This window comes from Balaenoptera physalus, assembly GCF_965194825.1.
Source record: "Balaenoptera physalus genome assembly, chromosome: X".
NCBI lineage: Eukaryota > Metazoa > Chordata > Mammalia > Artiodactyla > Balaenopteridae > Balaenoptera > Balaenoptera physalus.
Window position 1 is genome coordinate 14430176 of NC_138903.1, and position 24111 is coordinate 14454286.

The window sequence follows — 24111 nt, forward strand, 5'->3', positions numbered from 1 at the left end:
GGAATCGGAGAAGGGCAGGTATGAACAGAGGTTCCTCCCAGCCTCTTGCTACACAACCAGAACAGTGGTAAGTTCTCCTGGGCTGGCAAATGTTTTTGGCCAAGGGCCAGAGAGTAGAGATTTTAGGCCTTGCAGGCTGTAGGGTCTCAAACTCTGCCACTGTATCGCGAAAACAGCCACAGACAATATGTAAACCAATTGGTGTGGCTGTGTTCCAGTAAAACTTTATTTACAAAAACGCTACAAGCCAGGTAAGGCTTGCAGAATATAGTTTCCAGACCCTGTAGCAAACTATTTGGCACCTGAATATTCAAATTCAAGATCACACTTTTCACATTAACAAACTCTATTACGTGTTACCCTACTAGGTGTCAAAAATCTAAAAAACTCATAGTTAGGATTCATAAACATCAGTTTTACCCAGAAAAGGAATCTTCCTTGACCGTGCCCAAGAAATCGCCTGGAGTTTTCCCAACGTTCCTCTGATTCCGAAGCCTCCTGGCACAAGAACACCACTGCAAGCAACACAAAAGGAGGGGAAATTTGACATTATTTTTATTTGTAAACTCTTGTTTTCAGCCATTCATGCTTATTGATCCCAAATCCGACACTTGGCACAGCTGCTAAAGAATACGCTTGGAGTCTATTTTCAGAACTGATTACATGATTTCACATCCTGAACTTTCTTCTTGAAATCCTCCCAATGTTATAAAGAAGTTGCAACAATTTCTCACAACTGACCTTGATATATATTTTCTCATAGGTCTTTGCAGCACGTGAGCATAGTGACTGAGAAGCTCAATTCAATTAAAAATGCCACTGAAAGAATTATCTGAATAAAAATAGGTTAAGGTTCTTTTAAAAGTACTTTTATACAAATGTTAAGACCTCTGGGGCTTCCCTGGTGGCACAGTGGTTAAGAATCCTCCTGCCAATGCAGGGGACACGGGTTTGATCCCTGGTCTGGGAAGATCCCACATGCCGTGGAGCAACTAAGCCCATGCGCCACAACTACTGTTGTGTGCCCGTGTGCCTAGAGCCCGTGCTCCGCAACAAGAGATGCCACCGCAATGAGAAGCCCGCGCACCACAACGAAGAGTAGCCCCTGCTCACCGTACCTAGAGAAAGCCCACGCGCAGCAACAGAGACCCAATGCAGCCAAAAATAAATAAATAAATAAATTTTTAAAAAAAACAAAAACACAAGAGTTCAAGAGAAAAACCCAAGGGCCATGCTACCCTCACAACACAATGCCACCCCCAAAAGTTTTATTGCTTACTTACAAAATAAAACCTAGAATCAAAGGATGTGGAAAAGAAAATAAAACCAAGAGAGGAGGGAGGATTGTCATTCTTGCACTTTAACTTTGTATATGTAAGGTCCACCTCTGCATCTTTCAGTAGCATCAGCTCACTTTCCCGCCAATACGGTATCGTCATCCTCCCCAGAATAAAACCATCTCCACTGCACGTGCCCCTAACATTGACATGGCACGTTTCAAAGTAAATGCAGCGTGAATGCAGCACAACCATCCAGAATCACCACAAGTACTCCAAACTACACTTCAAAATGCACAAAAATTAGTAATTGGGGTAAATCGAATCATGGAAAAAATCACAATGGCGTTCTCCTAACTGGAGTGGATGGTCCTTGGTACTTACTCAGCTTTGCAGAGTTTCTGCCAAGCTTCGTGGAATTTCACAGGGTCCTCAGTTTCGGTAGTCTGCTCCAGATCAATGGAGTCTATGTACTAAAAACATGCAACAAGTTAAAGGAACATTTCAGGAAAATAAAAACTGGAAAATACTAGAGCCATCTAATACTGACACAATTATTCGATGACTACTTATTATGCAAACACTGTACTGGTCACTTAGCATAGAAAAGCACCATCTCTGTCTTGTGGCTCTTACAATCTTTCAGGCAGGTTATGAAACCAAATAAACAGGCATCCACATCACAGGGAGGTAATGGCTACGATGGGCAAAGAAGAGAACGCTGCGGAAGGAACCAAGAGCCGCAGCTGATACGTATGTGGACTGGAGAGAAGAAAGGCAAGAGCGCCTTCGGGGAAGCCCTCTGGGAAGGGAATGTCCAAGAAGCTAAGCCCTCGAGGATGAGTGGACGCGAGCCGAGCGCGTGTGTGCAGTTGGGGGGCAAGTGGGAAGGGGTGCGGGGGGTGGGGGAGGGCTGTGAAGGAACAGCTTCAAAAACCAGAAAGACAAAAAACAAAAAACAGAAAGTGGTGACCACTCTGGGGACCTCAAAAGAAGCTCCATCCAGTGAGAGAAGTTTATACTTGAAGCCACTGAAAGATCTGAAGGAACAGAGAGCGATCTTAGAAAAATCACTCTGGCTCAGTGAAGGAAAGGGAAGGAAAACTGAAAACCAGTCGGGAAATTACTGCAAAAGCCAGGCGAGATAAACACAGCACAAGCCCATGATTCAAACAGTACTTAGTAGAAGCCACCATCAATGAATTCTACTATGTGAAAAACATGTACAACAATTCCTATGTACATAACAGTCCCTATATGTCTCTATTATTTTCGAATTTCTGTTGTAAAAATTACTATCTGAATACATCTTAAGATACAAAATTTTACTTTATAAAATTAGTATTATAACAGATTTTCTATTGTTTTCTTTTTTCTATGAGGGTCTGGCGGACTAGGAAGGGAGAGGAAGAACAGGGAGGGAACTGTTCCCTGGAAAGTCAAAAATAAACAGTGACTACAGAAGGAAGCTACAGAGAGGTGAGAGAAAACTGGATAGGTCCTAAGCTGGAAGTTACTAAGTTTCTTGAACATATAAGTGTATCTTTTGGCTCATTATATTAAGGTTTTACCATTTAAATCAAGATAATAAGGCCTCCCTAAACTGTGATATACCCAGAGAGAATAACATTAAATATAAACATTTATATAGGGAGAGAAAACTCTAGAAAGATATGCATCAAACTGGGAACGACAGGTACAACAAGAGAAGTGGGATTTCACGGAGGAAGAACCTTCCACTTTCTGCATTTTACATTATGCTTTGCTTAAATTTTCTACACTGAGCATATACTACTTCTATATCTAACAAAGAATATACTCAAGCTATATATAACTCCACCTCTGCTATCCCATAATACTGTTTAAAAAACAATCACTGTTTGCCAGATATCAGTCCTTCAAGTTAGAAAGGGAAATATATATAAATATGGCATTTTAAAAATCTGGGTTCAATTCCCACGCTAAACGGGAAATAAAGTTCTATTATTTTCTCATTAGACAAACACAAAATAGTTAAATGAGCATGAAGTATATATGTCCCTGAATGTGCAAAGCCTAATTTCAAAAACTGTGCCTTAAACCTGTATGCAGAAAAAAGTTAACAGACTGAAATCCTTGGAAATGCCTGCTTACAAGTTTGGGCCTTGTCTGGCATCTGGAACTTGGATCTGGGGAGGGTTCCCACCATTCCCAAGAACCAGTAAGAGTGGCTCAGTGTGCCTACAGTGTTTGAAGAAACAACATGATTTAAGCTGAACACCTGCTTTCCTCCTGGGAGTCTGGAATTTTGACACTCAGGAGGCACAGAGCATCTGTGTGACCAGCTCCCAGTAAAAACCCCGGGCGCTGAGTCTCTAATGAGCTTCCCTGGTAGACAGCACTTCACCTGTGCTGTTACAGCTCGCTGCTGGGGGATTTAAGCACGTCCTCTGTGACTCCACTGGAGGAGGGCTGTTGGAAGCTTACACCTGGTTTCCCCAGACTTCATCCCACGTGCCTTTTCCTTTGCTGATTTGGCTCTGCATCCTATCACTAAAATAAGTCATAATCGTGAGTACAGCTGTATGCTGAGCCCTCTGTGTCCTCCTGGTGAATCATTAACCCTGGAGGTGGACTTGGGGATCCTTGAACACAACCTGCCTCTCTGCAACACGAGATTTCACGATGAATGCCTGAAATATGCAGAAGACCAGGGAGGGGCTCACCATCAGATTCAACTTGCGGTTGATGGCCAACGCTGAGTGTTCCAGGGCTTTGAACACGGAGGCATAGCAGTCCCTGAGCTTGGTGTATTTGCCAACCAGGGCTATGGAACACGTTTTCTGTAACCTTTCATACCTGGGAAGGAAAACAAGCTTAAAGGTTATATGCATGTAACATCACATCACAAGCATAATGACAGCCACTGTTCTTATCCCAAGGCACTTTTTAAAACCTGAGGAGCAGACGTGCCTTGAACTTGATGTACTTGACTCAGATTCCCCACCCCACCCCCAAAGAATAACAATCTGTACCCCAAGAGATTTGAAAATCATGAGAAAGCCCAACATTGGCTTACATAAGCAGGCAAAGATATAAATCTGAAGAGAGTATACCAGAGAAAAAGTTAAAAGCATTAAAAATAAAAAATAAAAAAGCTCTCCCCAGGCTTCCCTGGTGGCAGTGGTTAAGAATCCGCCTGCCAATGCAGGGAACACAGGTTCGAGCCCTGGTCTGGGAAGATCCCACATGCCGTGGAGCAACAAAGCCCGTGTGCTACAACTGAGCCTGTGCTCTAGAGCCCGTGAGCCATAACTACTGAGCCCACGTGCCACAACTACTGAAGCCCATGCGCCTAGAGCCCGTGCTCCGCAACAAGAGAAGCCATCACAATGAGAAGCCCATGCACGGCAACGAAGAGTAGCCCCCACTCGCCGCAACTAGAGAAAGCCTGTGCACAGCAACAAAGACCCAATGCAACCAAAAATAAATAATAAATATTTTAAAAAAAAGCTCTCCCCATCTCATAAACATGAGCTGTCCTGAAATTCATTTATAACGTGACACTGTATAAGAAAATGCATTCTCAGTGTCAATAGGAAACACTCCAATACTAACTTTGTAAGGTGATATCATATAAGAAAATGCATTCAGTGTCTACATTAAAAATTGTTACATTCCCAGCTGGCCCACAAAAGCCAGGTTATTTATGGCATTCCTGAAGAATGGTGCTGAGAGAACTATTTAAAATACTATAAGCCACTTAGATCATTTTTATGAGAAAATTCCATTCTACATGAGACACTCAATCACATTTTACCATTAGAGACATAATCTTTACCGTTGCTTTCGTCAGGAGATCTGTTCAAGGAACATGAAAAATGCCTGGTCTGGTACTAAGTATGCGGGAATGTCACTTGGGGCTGAAGATCTTTTAGGGCTTTGAAGCAAACTGTTCCCCAAACAGCTTAGAACAAAAATGTTACCGGGATGAGGAATATTCCTCCTTCATATCAACATCTGCAAAGAGTGAAAAGAGAAGCCTGACGGAAACAGGCTGGGAGGTGAAAAAGGCACAAGGAGCTAAGAAGTCAAAACTGACAGCAGAGGTGGCTTTCTAGGAAGGTGACTGAAGAACGTGAGAGAAAGATGGTAAACCTTTAACTTACCAGTTAATTTTATGTCGCTGTGGAGACTGCCTGCCTGCCTGACCGTGCTTCGCCCCAGCTCTACGGAAAGGACTCAGGTAACAAAGCAAGTTGGTATCAAGCCAAGATTCCAAGACGATGTGGGGTCGGGGGGCGCATCCTGTCCCTCCTTGCACCCACTCCTCCTTCCACTCACTCGTTGCTGGTCTTCCCGGGGCGGGGTGGTCGGGGCGAACAGGGGAGGCCACTGGGTCAGTCCAGCCGCCGTCCAGGGAGGTATGCTGAGCCCACGCCCCCGTGCTCTCTTTCCCTCTTGGCCCTGCAGGCTGGGCTCATGGAGCACTGCCCGGACCAGCCAAGCACCTCCCTCCCCTCGTGCTCTCCATTCAGCCATCAGCTGGGCGTGACGCAGCAGCTGACACTGCAGTCAGCTGGTCGGCTTTGTAAGCCCATCCCCCAGCAGGAAGGTTCCCGGGGAGGCAGGGTTGTCCCCACCTCAAGACCCAGGCAAGTTCTTCCACCCAGCTCAACCAGGGACCCCTGGCCTATGGGCAGCACACTGGACCTCCACGATCAACGCCGTCCCTTTGACCTCTGTGTGCCTCCTTGTATCTCTCTACAGGCTGTACTGAGGGGACAGGGCCTAAAGAATGGACACTTCACACTGCCATGACCAATGAACCAACATCACGGCCAACATGATGCAGAGGGACTGATGCTCAATATCCCCTTTGCTTGAATCCTGAACTGAATGGTGGCCCCAAAAAACATATGTCCCCCGGAACCTATGAATGTGCCCACATCTGGAAAACAGGGTCTTTGCAGATGCAGTTAAGTTAAGGATCTCCAGTTGAGATCATCCTGGATTAGAATGGACCCTAACTGCAAAGACAAGCATCCTTATAAAAGAGAAAGGAAGAAGACACAAAGGAGAAGGACATGCGACAAGAGAGGCAGAGACTGGAGTGATGCGCCCACAAGCCAAGGAACACCAAGGAAGCTAGCCCCCAGAAGCCAGGAGAAACGCATGGAACAGATTCTCCCTCAGAGTTCCAGAAGGAACCAACCCTGCTGACACCTTGATTCAGGACTTCTAACCTCCACAACTGTGACAGAACAAATTTCTATTGGTTTAAGCCACCCATTTTGTGGTAACTTATTACAGCAGACACAGGAAACTAATACAAAAACCAAACCCTGGCTTTAAAAAGCACAGAGGCATAGAGTAAAATTTAGAACTATTACCAACACAAAGAGTTAAAATATTAAAGTTTCTAGTGCTTAAAGAGGATCAGCCCCAAGCTACTCAGAAAATTCCTACAAAGTGACTGATTCCTTAAGCATTCTGGAGGACAGGGGCTTAGTTGTGTCACCAGTCATGGGAGCACCTAAGTTCCGAAAATGCACTTTGTTTGTGATTCTTCTTGCCCCAGAAATTCTAAAACGCTTTTAAAATTTTAAAGTGAAAGGGCAAAAGAACTTTCAATCTACTAGTCATCTACCAAAGGTCGGGATTTTGTCATCATCAAATCACTTAAATTATTGTTACCGACATCAGTAACCAATAGTGCCTGATGTGATGTTAAGGCCTGGTGTATTTTCTCTCATAAGTGCCACAACGTGGTACTAGTATCCCCCCATTATATATGGATGGGAGAATAAGCCCAGAGAGGTTAAGTAATCTGCCCAAACTCAAACAGCTAGTGAAAGGAGAAGCTGGGGTCTGAATCTATGGTGCCTGACACCAGAGCTTACGTTTTTTCATTGAGATATAACTGACATACAACATTACATTAGTTCCAGATGTACAACCTAATGATTCAATATATTTATATATTATGAAATGATGACCACAATATTCTAGTTAACATCTATCACTGCACATAGTTACAAATTTTTTTGTGTGATGAGAACTTTTAAGATCTACTCCTTAGCAACACCAGAGCCTTCACTTGTAACGACTGCGCCTATTGCCTCTACTTCAGCTGCAGGAGGAGTCAAGCAGCCAGGACTTTATGGAGTCACGCCTCATCAACATTTAGTAAAAGAAAACAGGTGATGGGGATTTAATCTGTATACGACATCAAATTGGACAAACCTTGCTGAAATTAATATGATTGTCTTAAAGCTAAAACCTATCAGGGGTTTTTAATGCTGATACTGATAGTTAATAACTGCAGGATAGAACAACAATGCCATAGCCAAAACTTCCCATTCAGAAGGATTTTCTTTAAGAAATGTTAGCCAAATCTTAAAAATAAGCAAAACAAAACAAAACAAAGCCTGTAGCATTTAAACTGTTTAAAATATTCAGAAACTAAATAACCAACTAATAAATAAATGCTTCCAAAGGTTTTTTAAAATTCTGGAATCCAAATGCCTTCAATTCACTTTGCTTTAGTAGAGCAAAATCAAAGGCCCCAGAAATCTTCAGAGCACAGCAAAACACCCTAACAATATGCTAAAGCTTTAGCTATTTCCAGAACCAAACATACCCATGTGGAAAGTGGAATGCTACATAGTTACCTTTTAAGGTACACCTCAATGCTACCCCCAAACCCAAGAATTATGAAAAATTACATTAGTAATTCCTTTCACAGTACCTGTCAGCCATATTTCTCCACTTGAAAAGCAAATTACTTGCAGAATCCCCAATAGGCAGATCCAATCTCTCTTTGAAATATTTAACGATGCCTTGTTCCTCCAAAAGCACAGGTACTCGGTAGGTGGAAGAAACATCGTGGATACATATAACCTGATTAATGATGATAAAACGCCATATTTAATGGAACAACTCAAGTATGCCACAAAAATGAACGTAAGAATGAGCCAAAACTCAAGAGAGATGGCAGTTTATTTATACTGACAGAAGAAAACCAAGAACACAGCAACCTAAACAGGAGTCAGAATTAACACAAGGTTAGTTGGATCTAATTACAAAACACTGAAGTCATGATTCTACATCTGGAACCATGGATGCTATGGTAGAATATATATATTTTTTTCCCTATATACACGTTCTTTGTTCCTAGTTCCTGGCACAGGGCTTCAAAAACATTCACAATTTCCTGAGTTATAGGGGTAACTTTGTTAAGTTAATGAGATGACTCAGGGTGGCCCCTAGATGACTTCAGGATGGGAGTTGGTCACCAGAAAAACCAAGCAGGTCATTAGAAGGCTGGAACTTTCAGCCACCTGACCTCCACGGAGGGGACAGGGGCTAGAGACTGAGTTCAATCAGGTGACCGATGGTTTACTCAATCACGCCTACGTAATGAAACCCCAATCAAAATGCTGAACATCAGGACTCAGGGGAGTACCCTGGCTGGTGAATTTACAGATGTACCGGGAAGGTGGTGCACCCTGACTCCACAGGGATAAAAGTTCTTGTGCCTGGGACTCTCCTAGACCTTGCCCTATGTGTCTCTCCATCTGGCTGTTCACCTGCACCCTTTACAATTAAACAGTAATCATAAGTATAGCACTTTCCGGAGTTGTGAGTCATTCTCGAGAATTATCAAACTTGAGGTGGTTATGGGAAGCTTCAACTTTGTAGTCAGCCCGGCAGAAGCGTGGGTGGCTTGGGACAACAGAAACCTGCGGCGAGTGTCTGAAGTGCAGGGCAGTCTTATAAAGACCTGCGGCGTCCGATGCTCACTCCAGGTAGTGTCTGAGTTGAACTGCAGGAACCCCAGCGGGTGTCAGAGACTTGGTATTGGAACATGAATGCTTTATATGTCAGTATCCAAGACACATGGCCCAAGGCACCATCTTCTAAGCCTAGGTTAAGGCAGTAGCAATGAATACATACATCTTGTCTTCTAAGTGTGGGTATGAAGTTTGTTCACTCATTTGTTGTTGCTGCTGCCTCTGTAGTTGCTTTTGTCTGTGCTCCCTTCATTTGGGTAAATTTAGAAGCACACATTAACACAGTCAAATTAATTCCACTTGTGAGGGGAGAAAGGCTCTTTTAAATGCCAGGTGGTGTGGTTGTTTTTCACACCCTAACGAGCTTTCACCACCCTCTCAGGTACGTGCAAAGGGCTACTGGCAGGCATTTAAGGATCTGCCACATCCTAAATAAATGCCAAGAAATGTTCTGCCAACTCTATGTGTTCAGTCTTTCCCAATCCATAGCTATCCAACCAAGGGTTCCTAAGCTGTTTGGACATGGACAACTTGATACTTAAGACTACTGTGTCTCACCCATGCATTCCCTGATACAATTCAAAGTACCAAGATGTCACTGATATGAGGCTCCATCCCAATTATTAATTAAAATTATTGATAAATCTCTGGACAGCCACAACTCCCACAAGTGGAAGGCATGAGGTGTGGACCTATTTACTCATTTATCCTCCAAGCCAGAGACATTTTTTCAAATATCATGGTAACAGAGAACATCACAGACATGCCTGTGACTTTCCATTCCCTCCTCAGCAATCCAGGTGAGAAGAGCTCTAAATGCAAGTTCACCAGGAACTAAGAAATGGGAGAATTAACTCATATGAGAAAAAGCAATATGCTGACAGATGTAGAAAACAAACTTATGGTTACTGGGGGGGTGGGGGGGAGTAGTGGGGGGAGGATATTGGGAGATTGGGATTGACATATACACACTACTGTATATAAAATATAGATAACTAATAAGAACCTACTGTATAGCACAGGGCACTCTACTCCATACTCTGTCATGACCTATATGGAAAAAGAATCTAAAAAAGAGTAGATAGATATATGTATATGTATAGCCGATTCACTTTGCTGTACAGCAGAAACTAACACAACATTGTAAATCAACTATACTCCAATAAAAATTTTTTTTAAAAAAAGCAGTGTGCTAAAAAATGGCTAATAGACTAGCCTGTGGACTGATGAGATAGAACATTCTTCAGAATCTATAGTTATAAAGAAAATAAACTCAAGGATTCCCTGGCGGTCCAGGGGTTAGGACTCGGCACTTTCACTGCTGTGGCCCAGGTTCAATCCCTGGTCAGGGAACTAAGATCCCGCAAGCCGTGTGGCATGGCCAAAAAAAAAAGAAAAGAAAAGAAACTCCATACGGTTGAAAGTTTGGACTGTATCATCTGTTCTCAGAGCTCTCAGCAACCCAACTCTAAAAGCTGTGTCCTTCTATTTCGGAAACCAGGTTAAATGTGTGTGATACCCACACCAAGTACTATTTACAAAAAACAACGGAACAAAACCAAAATGGCTTGATGACACACAGATATAGGAGAGTGCTTTAAGCCTGCCATCACATTTTTCAAAGGAGTTCAGACTTGTGCACTGACCCTGAAGCATCAGGCAGTGAATACATCAGCCTGCCTCCTGAGACTCAGAAATCTGATTAGGTGGTTTTTAGGCTTCAGAGAACCCCGAGCTAATCTGAAGAAAACAAAAGGTTTTGCCAAACCTCGCCCTTTTCCTGAGCACCCATCATATCCCTTTTTAAACTCCAATCCCTTGTGCCTGAGCCTTATTGCAAACTAGAGACAGAGATAAGCAGATGAAAGAGAAAAGACAAGCCGGCTCTTGGATACCCAGGCGGAAAGTCCTGCAGAACAGAGGACCTGAACCCACGTCACACTGGTTTTTGTAGCAATGAACTGAACTGAGGCCACTGATGTAATCAGAAGTGATAGTGTGAATGTCACCGTAATGTGTGGTTTGGGGTGAGTTAAGCTGTAACAAGTACAAAAGAGAAATCAAAGTAAAAGCCGTAAGTGTCCTGGAAAGACAAGATAAAGAGACGATAAGCAGGCTTCAAATGGTTCTCTCTCTAGAGGTTGGACTGCGAGTTAAAAAAACAACCCACCTGGTTTTGTACCTATAATTAAAATTTAAGGAGTGAAACACACAATCTATTTCAGGAGTCTCAAGACTGTTCACTTAAGGGCAAGGGAGCCGTAGTTGCATATGAGTCCCCCAAATCTTTTATAAATGTTGTGAAAAGTAATACGATAATTTAAGAGGTGTAAAATGCTGGCATCAGCAGAAGTGCCTGCAAGGCATTCAAATCTAAAGAGCAGCACTAACCTGTTCAGGGTTCACGTGACAAAACATAGAAATCTTTTCCTTCACAGCCATTTCGATGGGCGTTGAACTGCGGCAGACAATCTGTCAAAGTCAATTACGCACGGGTTAGCAGACAGGAATTGGGCTGTTCACACCGCCACTGATTTTCAGGAGGACGCTACGTTAATTTTGCTCCAGGAGACTTGACCGAGTGGGCATTTCTCCATCCTGGGAGTTCCACTGGGCTACGAGAAATTGGTCTGAGCACTAATACAAGCAAGTGTAACCAAACTCAACACAAATCCACCAGTGGGAAATGTCAAGGCATTTCTAGCGAACAGACTCGAGGCTCACAAATGTTACTTCTGTAAAACTACAAGAAAAGAGCCAGACCAAGGGTTGGCAAACTTTTCTCTAAAGGGCCAGACGGTAAAAGCTTTAGGCTTTGCAGGTCATGCAGCTGCTGCCCTGACTCCTCATGGTACCGCCACGAGCAAAGGCAGCCAGAGACAAATGCGGACAATGAGTGGTAGTGTGTCGTAGAGAAACTTCCTTTACAGGAGGCGGGTCTGCAGGCCCTTACTTGCCAGCCTCTGATCTAGACTACTGGCAATAACTGGATTACTGCTATGAATAAGAGCAGGGGTAGCCCGACCTAGCAGGCTCACAGGAAAATCTCCCAGGTCCCACCTTCCTCTAAGGGACCCAGGGACCACACAAATGACAGGACATTGCACTTGCCCAGATGTCAGTGTGGCCAATCAAACGAGGACCTGGAGAAGAAGAGATGGCCAATTTAGAAATGTGTGAAGCGACACTTGAGGATGAGGGAATAAGCCTTCCGCAGCTCCCAGATACAAAAAGCTCAGTCATAGAAACCATTTGAGAGCTAGGAAGGACTTAGATGATGTTACAGTTTAAGAAATGGAGGTCCTATTCCAAGAAACTTACCCACTCTCTTTAACTCACCAGATCGGGAGACAGGCCTAACCCCCTCAGCGCACGGACACTGTTTTGTGTGGGTTTGGTTTTCTGTTCTCCAGTAGCACTGGGCTGAAAAGAAATGGGTCACTGTCAGTACACTGGGCATCTAGCTCTTCTGGATAATGAATGGCTTCCTGGTTTAAAATGTGGAATAGCGGGTTTCCCTGGCGGTCCAGTGGTTGACTCTGCACTTTCACTGCAGGGGGCGCAGGTTCAATCCCTGGTCAGGGAACTAAGATCCCACATGCCACACGGTGCGGCCAAAACAAAAACAAAGTGGAATAAACAGAGTATCATAGGAAGACCTACAGGAGTTGCTGACTACACACTTATCTGGAAAACTCACCTGTGGGACAAGGCTAACATGGATATTACAGAAATTCTCTCTTTTTGCTTTAAACTGGAATTGTCTGAACGCTTCCACAAATGGCATTCCTTCAATGTCTCCAATGGTGCCACCCAGCTGGGAATGGAAAAAAAAGACACAAGAGATCAAATAGCTTCCGTGGTACACAGACTAACAGAACAATTCTTAATACACTAAGCGTGAGAACTGAAGTCCCCCGAAAATGGGGGATCACTAATAGGCTGTCAACCCTTCATCTCATCAAGACTGAAAAAAAATTTTTTTAAAGAAAAGGAGCGGGACTTCCCTGGTGGCGCAGTGGTTAAGAATCGGCCTGCCAAGGCAGGGGACACAGGTTCGAGCCCTGCTCTGGGAAGACCCCACATGCCGTGGAGCAACTAAGTCCATGTGCCACAACTACTGAGGCTGCGCTCTAGAGCCCGCGAGCCACAACTACTGAAGCCCGTGCACCTAGAGCCCGTGCTCCGCAACAAGAGAAGCCACTGCAATGAGAAGCCCACGCACCGCGATGAAGAGTAGCCCCCGCTCGCCACAACTAGAGAAAGCCCGCGAGCAGCAACGAAGACCCAACACAGCCAAAAATAAATAAATAAATCAATTTTTTTAAAAAAAGGGTTTGTTTAAAAAAAAAAAAAGAGCACTTTAAGAAAAGAGAAGGGAATTCCTAAGCAGATAAAAAGATCCAGAATATACACCACAGAGGAGTGAGATCAGTTAGTTTCTACCAGTGGTCCCGTTGGAAGGGAGAATTCAAATCCGGTGACAATATGAGAAAAGGGAGAGCCATCTGGTTCTGCCCGGTGTGAAACAGTTAGCATTCTCTCTCTCTCTCTCTCTCTCTCTTCATGAACACACACACACAAACAAACACACACACACACACACACACACACACACACACACACACCTGTATGCAGCTGAACAGTCTCTTGTAATGGTGGTACTACCAGAATTAAATCACTTGTACTAAAACATGCTGGCTCTCTGAAAGAAATAGTACCGAAAGCCCCGAGAATATTCCTGACAGTAATCCTTTGACAAATGTTAACTTAATTTACATTGTACTTCCAATAAAGTTACTTAAGCATTTTACTTTAGACAAGGATAAAATTCACCTTAACGCATTCGTCCTCACCATATTTAGACGAGATCGGGCGCGTTCAGGGTGGTATGGCCGTAGACCTCACCATATTTAAATACTTAAAGATTATCACCCAGATTTTTTAATTAACTCTTTAGCATTTGAGCATCTACTACAGGCTCAACACTTTAAATGAGCTGCTGGGAAGAACTTGAGACAACCTGCTCCTGAGGAGCTCGGAATTTAGCGAGGAGAATAAGGCAGAGCTAAAGAACAATAAAACAAGAGCAAAACTTGAGCACTAAGTGGAATGATCTGGATGCTGAGGAAGAAGACATCATGGTGGGCCCAGGCCCAAGATTCACCATCTTCCCTGGCTTCAGCTACTCGACTGGGTCCAAAATCTACTTGCAGCCCTGACCTCTCCTCCCAGCGCCTCTGGGCTTTGAAGCCAACTTGTCCGTGACATCTTGGATGGATCAGTAAGCATTCAAACTTACCATGGCCCAAACTGAACTCCTGGTCCCCGCAGCCCCGGGCCTGTTTGTCTGGGGGCTTCTCCCTCATCTCAGCAACAGCATCTCCTACCACTGACTGGTTCAAGCTAGAGGTCTGGAGATCATCCTCCATTCCCGCCTTTACCTCACCCAACCCTGTCCAGTGAGCTGTACCTCCAAAACATTCTTGCAAATCTCTCCACTGCTATTTCCACCACTACCACCCTAGACACCCAAGCCAACACCATCTTTTGCAGGGATTATGGCAATCGTCTAAGCCTGGGGTGGCTAAGATGGCCTGCTGCCCATTTTCACACATGAAGCTATACTGGCACACGGCCATGCCCACCCACACGTCACCTAAGGCTGCTTGGGCACTGCAATGGCAGAGTGGAGTAGCTTTGACAGAGACTCTCTGGCCTGCAAAACTAAACATATTTACTATCTGGCCCTTTACAGAAAAAGTTGGCTGCCCCCAATTTTTGTTTTTTTTTTATAATACCAGCTTATCAAACTGATCAGTAGACAGAACTGAAGATTATCACAATATTTTTTTTTAATTAATTAATTTATTTATTTATTTTTATGGCTGTGTTGGGTCTTCGTTTCTGTGCGAGGGCTTTCTCTAGTTGCGGCAAGCGGGGGCCACTCTTCATCGCGGTGCGCGGGCCTCTCACTGTCGCGGCCTCTCTTGTTGCGGAGCACAGGCTCCAGACGCGCAGGCTCAGTAATTGTGGCTCACGGGCCCAGCCGCTCCGCAGCATGTGGGATCCTCCCAGACCAGGGCTCGAACCCGTGTCCCTGCATTGGCAGGCAGATTCTCAACCACTGTGCCACCAGGGAAGCCCCGGCTGCCCCCAATTTTAATGGCCTCCCAGCTTCCACCCTCTCCTGTCCTACCATTTGTCATACAGCAGCAGAGTGACCTTTTAAAACTCAGAATACATCTCTCCCATGCTTATAACCTTCAGCAGCTCACTGCTTCACTAAAAATAAAATCTAAACTCCTTTAGGCAGCCAACAAAAGGCCCTACACGATCTGACCCTGAAACATCTCTCTAATCTCATCTCATGCCCCACTCCCACCTGCCCCTTTCCCACCCCCCTACTCCCCCAGCCTCCACCTCTGTGCTTCAGCCCCACTGGCCTTTTAGGTCCTCAGATGGGTCACGCTCTTCCTTCCTGCCCCTTAGGCCCTCCTACCCACCTTCTTCACCTACACCTTACTTCCTTTTTATCCTTCAGCCCGGGGAGCTGTGTCCCCCTCAGAGAGCCCAACCCTGACCACCACCTAAAGCACCCTGTCTCTGCCCTTCCTGGTAACACAGCACAAGTTGCCATTATTTTATTTGAGTCCTTGTCTCCTGTCTCTCTACCCCACTGGGCTGTAAGGCCCATGAGGGCAGGAACTGGCCTGCCGCATCTCCAGCACAAGTCCAGAGACCTGCACACAGCACTGGGAGTTTAGGTTAGTGGTCAGGACAGGATAGAACGGTCTTGAAATTCAATATAAGCCCTAGGTCACAGCGTTCTAGTACCTGTTACCATAATTACAACAGAATCAAACTAAGAAGTCTGAGGATTTCATTGCTACAGAAGAAATTATTCTTTACTAACTTTAACTAAGATAACAAAACATAATTAAAATTCAATTCTCCTGGCTATGGAACAGATAGAAATATATGATCATTCTGTAAGTGAATGGCAAACTTAATTATGAAAATCCAAGAAATAAAACATGAAATCAGGAAACTGGCAGGGGGTGAGGGGTGTAAGTGCTCACTAACTATAATACACCAGAATCCAATGGGGGTAAAAAATGTAGGAAAAAAAGAGGTCTGCACTTAAACTAAACCATAAGGACGCATTTTCTGGTTTTTGATGGGGGCTATTCTGGGAGTAAGCAGGGAATCCGGAAAAGGAAGCAAAAGCTTTAAACGATATCTGCTTCCACCCCCACTGCACCCTCTCTGCCAATCTGGAAAGTCCCATTTCTCCTCTGGTTCACCATTATCGTCATTGTGATCAGAAACTTTCAGTGTTATTACTAGAGTAGTCCTAAGTTAATTCTTTCCTCGCACAACAGGGAAAATATCACCCATAACAACATTTTAAGATCTATCCAAAGCCGAAACTGAAGCAGCAGTCAAACAAATTTTTGAGATGTGCAATGTCCATTTTGCCTTTAAGGAAAGGAATCTTTCTCTGAAAGTTGCTGAGAGAGTAAATCTTAAAAGTTCTCATCACAAGAAAAAAAACATTTTGTAACTATGTGAGATGATGGATGTTGACTAAATTTATGATGGTCATCAATTCACAATCTAGGGACTTCCCTGGTGGCGCAGTGGTTAAGAATCCGCCTGCCAGACACTATAAAACTCTTAGACGAAAACATAGGCAGAAGACTCTATGACATAAATCACAGCAAGATCCTTTTTGACCCACCTCCTAGAGAAATGGAAATAAAAACAAAAATAAACAAATGGGACCTAAGGAAACTTAAAAGCTTTTGCACAGCAAAGGAAACCATAAACAAGACGAAAAGACAACCCTCAGAATGGGAGAAAATAGTTGCAAATGAAGCAACTGACAAAGGATTAATCTCCAAAATTTACAAGCAGCTCATGCAGCTCACTATCAAAAAAACAAACAACCCAATCCAAAAATGGGCAGAAGACCTAAATAGACATTTCTCCAAAGAAGATATACAGATGGCCAACAAACACACGAAAGAATGCTCAACATCACTAATCATTAGAGAAATGCAAATCAAAACTACAATGAGGTATCACCTCACACCAGTCAGAATGGCTATCATCAAAAAATCTACACATAATAAATGCTGGAGAGGGTGTGAAGAAAAGGGAACCCTCTTGCATTCTTGGTGGGAATGTAAATTGATACAGCCACTATGGAGAACAGTATGGAGGTTCCTTAAAAAACTAAAAATAGAACTACCATACGACCCAGCAATCCCACTACTGGGCATATACCCTGAGAAAACCATAATTCCAAAAGAGTCATGTACCACAATGTTCACTGCAGCTCTATTTACAATAGCCAGGACATGGAAGCAATCTAAATGTCCATCGACAGATGAATGGATAAAGAAGATGTGGCACATATATACAATGGAATATTACTCAGCCATAAAAAGAAACGAAATTGAACTATTTGTAGTGAGGTGGATGGACCCAGAGTCTGTCACACAGAGTGAAGTAAGTCAGAAAGAGAAAAACAAATACCATATACTAACACATATATATGGAATCTAAGAAAAAAATGGTTATGAAGAACCTAGGGGCAGGACAGGAATGAAGACGCAGACGTAGAGAATGGACTTGAGGACACGGGGTGGGGGAAGGGTAAGCTGGGACGAAGTGAGAGAGTGGCATGGACATATATACACTACGAAATGTAAAATCGATAGCTAGTGGGAAGCAGCCGCATAGCACAGGGAGATCAGCTCGGTGCTTTGTGACCACCTAGAGGGGTGGGATAGGGAGGGTGGGAGGGAGACGCAAGAGGGAGGAGATATGGGAACATATGTATAGCTGATTCACTTTGTTATAAAGCAGAAACTACTCCAATACTCCAACAAAGATGTTACAAAATAAAAAATTAAAATTAAAAAAAAAAGAATCCACCCGTCAATTCAGGGGACACAGGTTCAAGCCCTGGTCTGGGAAGATCCCACATGCCACGGAGCAACTAAGCCTGTGCGCCACAACTACTGAGCCTGCGCTCTAGAGCCTGCAAGCCACAACTACTGAAGCCCACACGCCAAGAGCCCGTACTCCACAACAAGAGAAGCCACCGCAATGAGAAGCCCGTGCACCGCAACGAAGAGTAGCCCCTGCTCACTGCAACTGGAGAAAGCCCGCATGCAGCAACGAAGACCCAACGCAGCCAAAAATAAATAAATTAAATTAATAAATAAATGGGAAAAAAGCAAAATTAAACTGGAGAAATTAATTTTAACACTATATTTTATGTAGCAGAGTATATCAAAAATATTATCATTTCAACATCACCAATTTTTTTAAAATTATGAGGCACTTTACATTCTTTTTTTTTTCATACTAAGTCTTTGAAGCCCAGTTATATTTTAAACTCACAGCACATCTCAGTTTGGATGGGCTACTTTCACATGCTCAACAGCCCCATGTGGTGAGTGGCTACCACACTGGACAAGGTGGTACTCTGCAACAAATAACCACTGTAAACCAAAGGTGTGAGGGTTTGTCCGACCCTTTGCTGGGCTTGAATAAAATCAGTCTTGGGCTGATCTTTAAGATTTTGAGGACTTCCCTGGTGGTGCAGTGGTTGAGAATCCGCCTACCAATGCAGGGGACACGGGTTTGAGCCCTGGTCCGGGAAGATCCCACATGCCGCGGAGCAGCTAAGCCTGTGCACCACAACTACTGAGCCTGCGTTCTAGAGCCCACGAGCCACAACTACTGAGCCCGCGTGCCACAACTACTGAAGCCCACGTGCCTAGAGCCCGTGCTCTGCTACAAGAGAAGCCACCGCAATGAGAAGCCCACGAACCGCAACGAAGAGTAGCCCCCGCTCGCCGCAACTAGAGAAAGCCCACACGCAGCAACGAAGACCCAACACAGCCAAAAATAAATAAATAAATAAATAAATTTATTAAAAAAAAGGTTTTGAAATTGCTAAATGGCACCTTCAAGTTGACATTAATGAGTTTTTTTTCAAAAAGTAAAATAATGCATGCATATGGTTAAAAACCAAATTGTACAGCAGAGCTTACAATAAAAAGCAAGAGTTCCCTGCCCCACTCTTCCCTCTCCCAAGTCTGATTCCCCAAGGCAAGCGCTTTATTTTTTTATTTACTTTGTTTATTTATTTTTGGCTGCGTTGGGTCTTCGTTGCTGCGCGCGGGCTTTCTCTAGTTGCGGGGAGCGGGGGCTACTCTTCGTTGCGGTGTGCGGGCTTCTCATTGCGGTGGCTTCTCTTGTTGCAGAGCACGGGCTCTAGGCGCACGGGCTTCAGTAGTTGTGGCTTGCAGGCTCAGTAGTTGTGGCTCGCGGGCTCTAGAGCGCAAGCTCAGTAGTTGTGGTGCATGGGCTTAGCTGCTCCGCATGTGGGATCTTCCCGGACCAGGGTTCGAACCCGTGTCCCCTGCACTGGCAGGCGGATTCTTAACCACTGCACCACGAGGGAAGCCCGGCAAGCGCTTTAACTTCTTTGTTGGGATTTCTTCTGGTAGTTACCTCCATATCTCTAAACCAAAGCTCATCCATCTCAACTCTTCCTCAACTTAGCTATTTCAGACACCCTGTAATGAACGTAGGTGTACTTCCTGCTGTGACAGATGAGGATGCAGCTCTCTGGTACGCCCATCCCCAGATACCAACTTCAGTTGTTAATTCTACTGGTTACTTTCCTAACCTGAGATACTTCTGCTTCTTTTTCAGCCAAATACTAACAGTATCTGTAGACACTCACAGTGTAAAATGAGGTTCTGCCCTCCCTCCTTCCCCTCCAGCACTCCTCCACCCCCTCCACCTCACGATCCCTCTTTTCAAAGTTGATGACACATTCCTGCTTTTAAGGTTCCTCTGATTCATCCTGGAGATGGGTCCTAAAAACTGAAAATCAATAAAGAGAGTGACCGTGTAAGTCTCCTTCCCCGTAGAGTCAAGCTATGCCCCGGTTTACATCTTTGTTCTCATATCAGATGTTATTCTCCTGACACTTTTACCTGCCTTTCTCTTTTCTCAAACTATTTGTCTTTAAATTGCCTTGATTTGTTTGCAAACTATTCACTGTATTAGATATTAAATTTTTTTAAAGGAAGCAAGCCTAGTTATGCAGACATGGTCAGTTTATAAAACTTCATCAAGCTATACATCTGTGATATGTGCACTTTTCTGTGTTTATGTTATACTCCGATTTTTAAAAATTATAAAGGAAGCATCCTCTCTTTCCTCATAAATTGTGAAGGAAGAAATACAAAGGGAGAGAAAATTTTATATAGCACACTTATACACTTACGTTAAGTTTATCAACCATACCATTATAGTAGCAAAATATATAATTAATATATGATAGTACAGCACATTTACGTTAAGATTATCAGCTCTACTATTAACAAAATGGATCTTGTGGGTAGCATAATATCTATTTGCAAACACTGATAACGATGACAATAATAGCAGCTAACATGTTTATTAAGCATCTCCTAAATGCCAGACACGGCCAAGTGCTTTTTACATTATTATATATAATTCTGGCAACAACCCTGTTATTATTATCTTGTTGTTATTACAATATTACACAATCATATTGTTATAGATGAGTACATTGACACTTTGAGAAGTAACTTGCCAAGTCATACAAGCATCTTAACAATGGTTAATAATTTTCGAGCACTTAGTATAGATCCGACACAATCTAAGCACTAAACGTATTGGCTTATTTAATCCTCAAAACATTATCCCCACTTGGTAGATGAATAAATTGAGGCACAGAGTAGTTAAGCAAACTTGTCCAAGGTCACCCAGCTGGTAAGTGAACCAGCTGGGCTATGAACCCAAGCAGTCTGGCTCCAGACTCTTAACCACTAAGCCATACACCACTTGGGGGTCAGGGCAGAAATGTGAACTTGGGGAGTCTGCCTCTAGGAACCAAAATGTTCATTATTCTGCTGTCCTGCCTGGCAATTAGGTCAACTGACCTTCAGGTAAGGAGTACATGGACGTTATTCTCATTCTGCACATTGAGAGGAAGGGAAGCAGTGAACAGGTGGCAAGTACAAATACTATGCTCTTTCTTTAAACAGCTAATACTCACTTCTCACCCCCAAATCACCTCTACAGTCGGACTTCCCTAACTTGGTCTCTCTCTAGTTCCAAAGCACTTTGCAAACAGCACTCAGTAGAATGCATTCTGTGACTGATCAGTCCTCACTTGCAGACTGCTGCACGCCCACCCCAGGAGTAATCACCCGGTTTAAGCCAATCTTGCCCACTGACTTGTGACCACAAAAGCAGGGACCATCTATGTCGCTCCCTGCTGTAATCCCACCTCCTAGGCCGGTGTCCAGCACACATGAGGCCATCTACACATATCTGTTGAATGAATGAAGATCAGCTGCTTAAAAACCCATAAGGATATAAAATTATAAAGAAAAGTTCCATGCTTGCCTCAATAACACATATTTGGGGCTCTTCCTTATGACCATCCACAGGCACCATGGCTTGATTCATAACCCACTCCTGGACAGCATCAGTAATGTGAGGGACAACTGTAGAAGGAAGTAATAATTAGCACAAAAGCTTATTTCACGGTCATGGTCATGAGAAATGAATGTATTAGTGTCTTTAGACCTCCCAAATAACCTGAAAGCCACCTGGCAAATTAGACAAGCTACAGTCCTCACATTATTATCCATCTCACTGAAATTAATACTATAGACGCAACATAGGTTTACTCATTTAAATGTTATGCCATTTCTCTTGAAATCGACCAACCACAGAGAAACAGAGAGCAGAAGTGCCATCTTTGATGCCATCTATGGAAAACACCTATAATGCCAACTAAAAACTGTGCAAGGAGGGCTGCCAAGGGTGCTGAATACTGGACTCCAAGGGGAAGAAGGTCTCAGAGTGGCCCAGCCCTGCAGACCCTGGGCAATTCGCCAGCCAGTGTGGAAGGGTCACTCACTCAGAGGGTGTAGACGAGGCCTGCATGCTGACCAGGGGCCTGAGACTGCTAATCTCAGCCGAAGAGACAAAAAGATGCAGCCAACTAACCTAATGTGACGTACGAAGCAGGAATGTTGGCCTCTGGGAAGCTGACGCGGACAGCGCCCATCACCTGCTCTACCGGCACCTGCAGCTCCCTGGCCCCCCTGCTCCCGCGAGGCGGGAGGAAGTCGTCTCTGATTGGTGCGGTTGGAACGACCCACCACGCATGCCCAGCCCGACCCCTTTCTGGGAGGGCGGGGTAGGTCCGGCTCTGCCTCCACGTGGGCAGCGCAGGGCTCAGGGGTAAAGGCCCAGGTCTGGGGCCTTGCCTTCTCCCCAAGTTTGGGACGTGGCAGGTATGAGGCAGCAACTCTCCCTCCCGCGGGTCTTCCCTATACCTACACTTGGGGGAAAACTATTAGAAAGTACAATTGTAGCTAAGATCTAAACCACACCGTCCAGTGTCAGCAGTAACATAGCTGATCTTTTGATCTCCATCTGTCCAACTTCTTTATCTACTTCTCAGCTGCTTTCCAACATGAAGGTGATTTAAAGGGGATGGGGAATTAGCACTTTTACCCTACCACGTAGGAACTTATGAATACAAGTGGGGGGGGTGGGGGGGTGGCCTGCGGGTCTCTCTTCGAGGACAAAAGAGAATAAGAATCATACCCCCCATGGAAAGGGTTGGTGAAAAAAGGGTCATATCATGCTGCCCTCCAGTTCAATCCGCGCCCCCCCACGTCCCCCCCATCACTGTTCTTCTTCAAAGGGGAGTAATCATCATCCATGCAAAGATACAAGAAAAAAGTAGAAAAAGAACATATTAAATAAAGGACAGACAAAAACAAACCAAAATAAATCTATACCCCAATCAGATTTGTGATGAATAAATGGTTCCCCATGGATTTTATAAGTAAAAGCTAAAGAGAGAAAGAGAAAGAGGACAGATACATGGACTAAAGGAAACAATGACATTAGTTAAAAAAAAAAAAAAGACTGATGAAAATACCATCAGGAACATGGAGGATGAACTTGAAACCTTTGAGGAAAATGAAAAGTAAAAGTTTGTATGGTGACATCGTGGTGATCATTTTGAAATGTATAAAAACATCAAACCACTATGTTGTGTAACAGGAACTAACACAGTGTTGCAGGTCAGTTATACTTCAAAAACAAACTCATAAAAAAGACGGATCAGATTTGTGGTTATGGGGCAGGGGGGACTGGATGAAGGTGGTCAAAAGGTACAAACTTCCAGTCATAAGATAAATAAGTACTAGGGATGTAATACACACCATGATAAATATAATTAACACTGCTCTATGTGATATATGAAAGTTGTTGAGAGTAAATCCTAAGAGTTTTCATCACAAGGGAAACATTTTTGTCTATTTCTTTAATTTTGCGTCTATCAGAGATAATGGATGTTCACTAAACTTACTGCGGTCATCATTCCATGATGTATGTAAGTCAAATCATTATGCTGTACACCCTAAACTTATACAGTGCTGTATGTCAATTATAGCTCAATAAAACTGGAGGAAAAAAAAAAAGAGAAGGAAAGAAAAGGAGGAGAAAACAGGGATTTGAAAAGGATTGGAGCTTGTAGAGCACAGGGACCCCCTCATCTTCAGGTCTATTTTGAGCAGGGTGTGAGTGCTCAGCACACAGGGCCCCCTAATGTTTGTGGAATATAATACCTTGTACTGTTTTCCCCAGGTAATCGCCACGCCTCTCTTTATTGATCACATGTTGATATATCTTCCCAGTGGTGATGTTGTTGTCTTTATAAAGATTAATATCCAAGAACCTTTCATAATTTCCAAGGTCTAAATCAACTTCTCCACCATCGTTTAAGACAAACACTTCACCTGGGATAAAAAGGCAATGTAAAAATTAAAGATTTGCTTCCAGTAGATTATTTTTCAAAGATGAGCACAATATATTAAAGAGCTGGTAAAAGACTTATTTATAAGCCATAGTGTATCACCATTTCCATATTTCGATGGGAAAATTTAGCAATTCGATTCTATCCATGAAAG

General features: G+C 43.7%; 1 protein-coding gene across 8 annotated transcripts in view; it reads right to left on the reverse strand.

The window, feature by feature from the left end:
- CTPS2 (CTP synthase 2) overlaps positions 1-24111 on the reverse strand; it is a 130158-nt gene that overhangs the window by 82219 nt on the left and 23828 nt on the right. For 7 of the 8 annotated variants that reach the window (XM_082447162.1, XM_082447161.1, XM_082447166.1 and 4 more), the window contains 9 exons: positions 23770-23940; positions 21524-21624; positions 12753-12869; positions 12392-12475; positions 11444-11524; positions 8008-8159; positions 3983-4115; positions 1662-1750; positions 421-515 (listed from right to left, as the gene is read on the reverse strand). In XM_082447162.1, coding sequence (XP_082303288.1) covers positions 421-515; positions 1662-1750; positions 3983-4115; positions 8008-8159; positions 11444-11524; positions 12392-12475; positions 12753-12869; positions 21524-21624; positions 23770-23940 — 1023 coding nt within the window. The remainder of the gene's footprint in view (positions 1-420; positions 516-1661; positions 1751-3982; positions 4116-8007; positions 8160-11443; positions 11525-12391; positions 12476-12752; positions 12870-21523; positions 21625-23769; positions 23941-24111) is intronic. The other variant, XM_082447164.1, reaches the window with a different exon arrangement.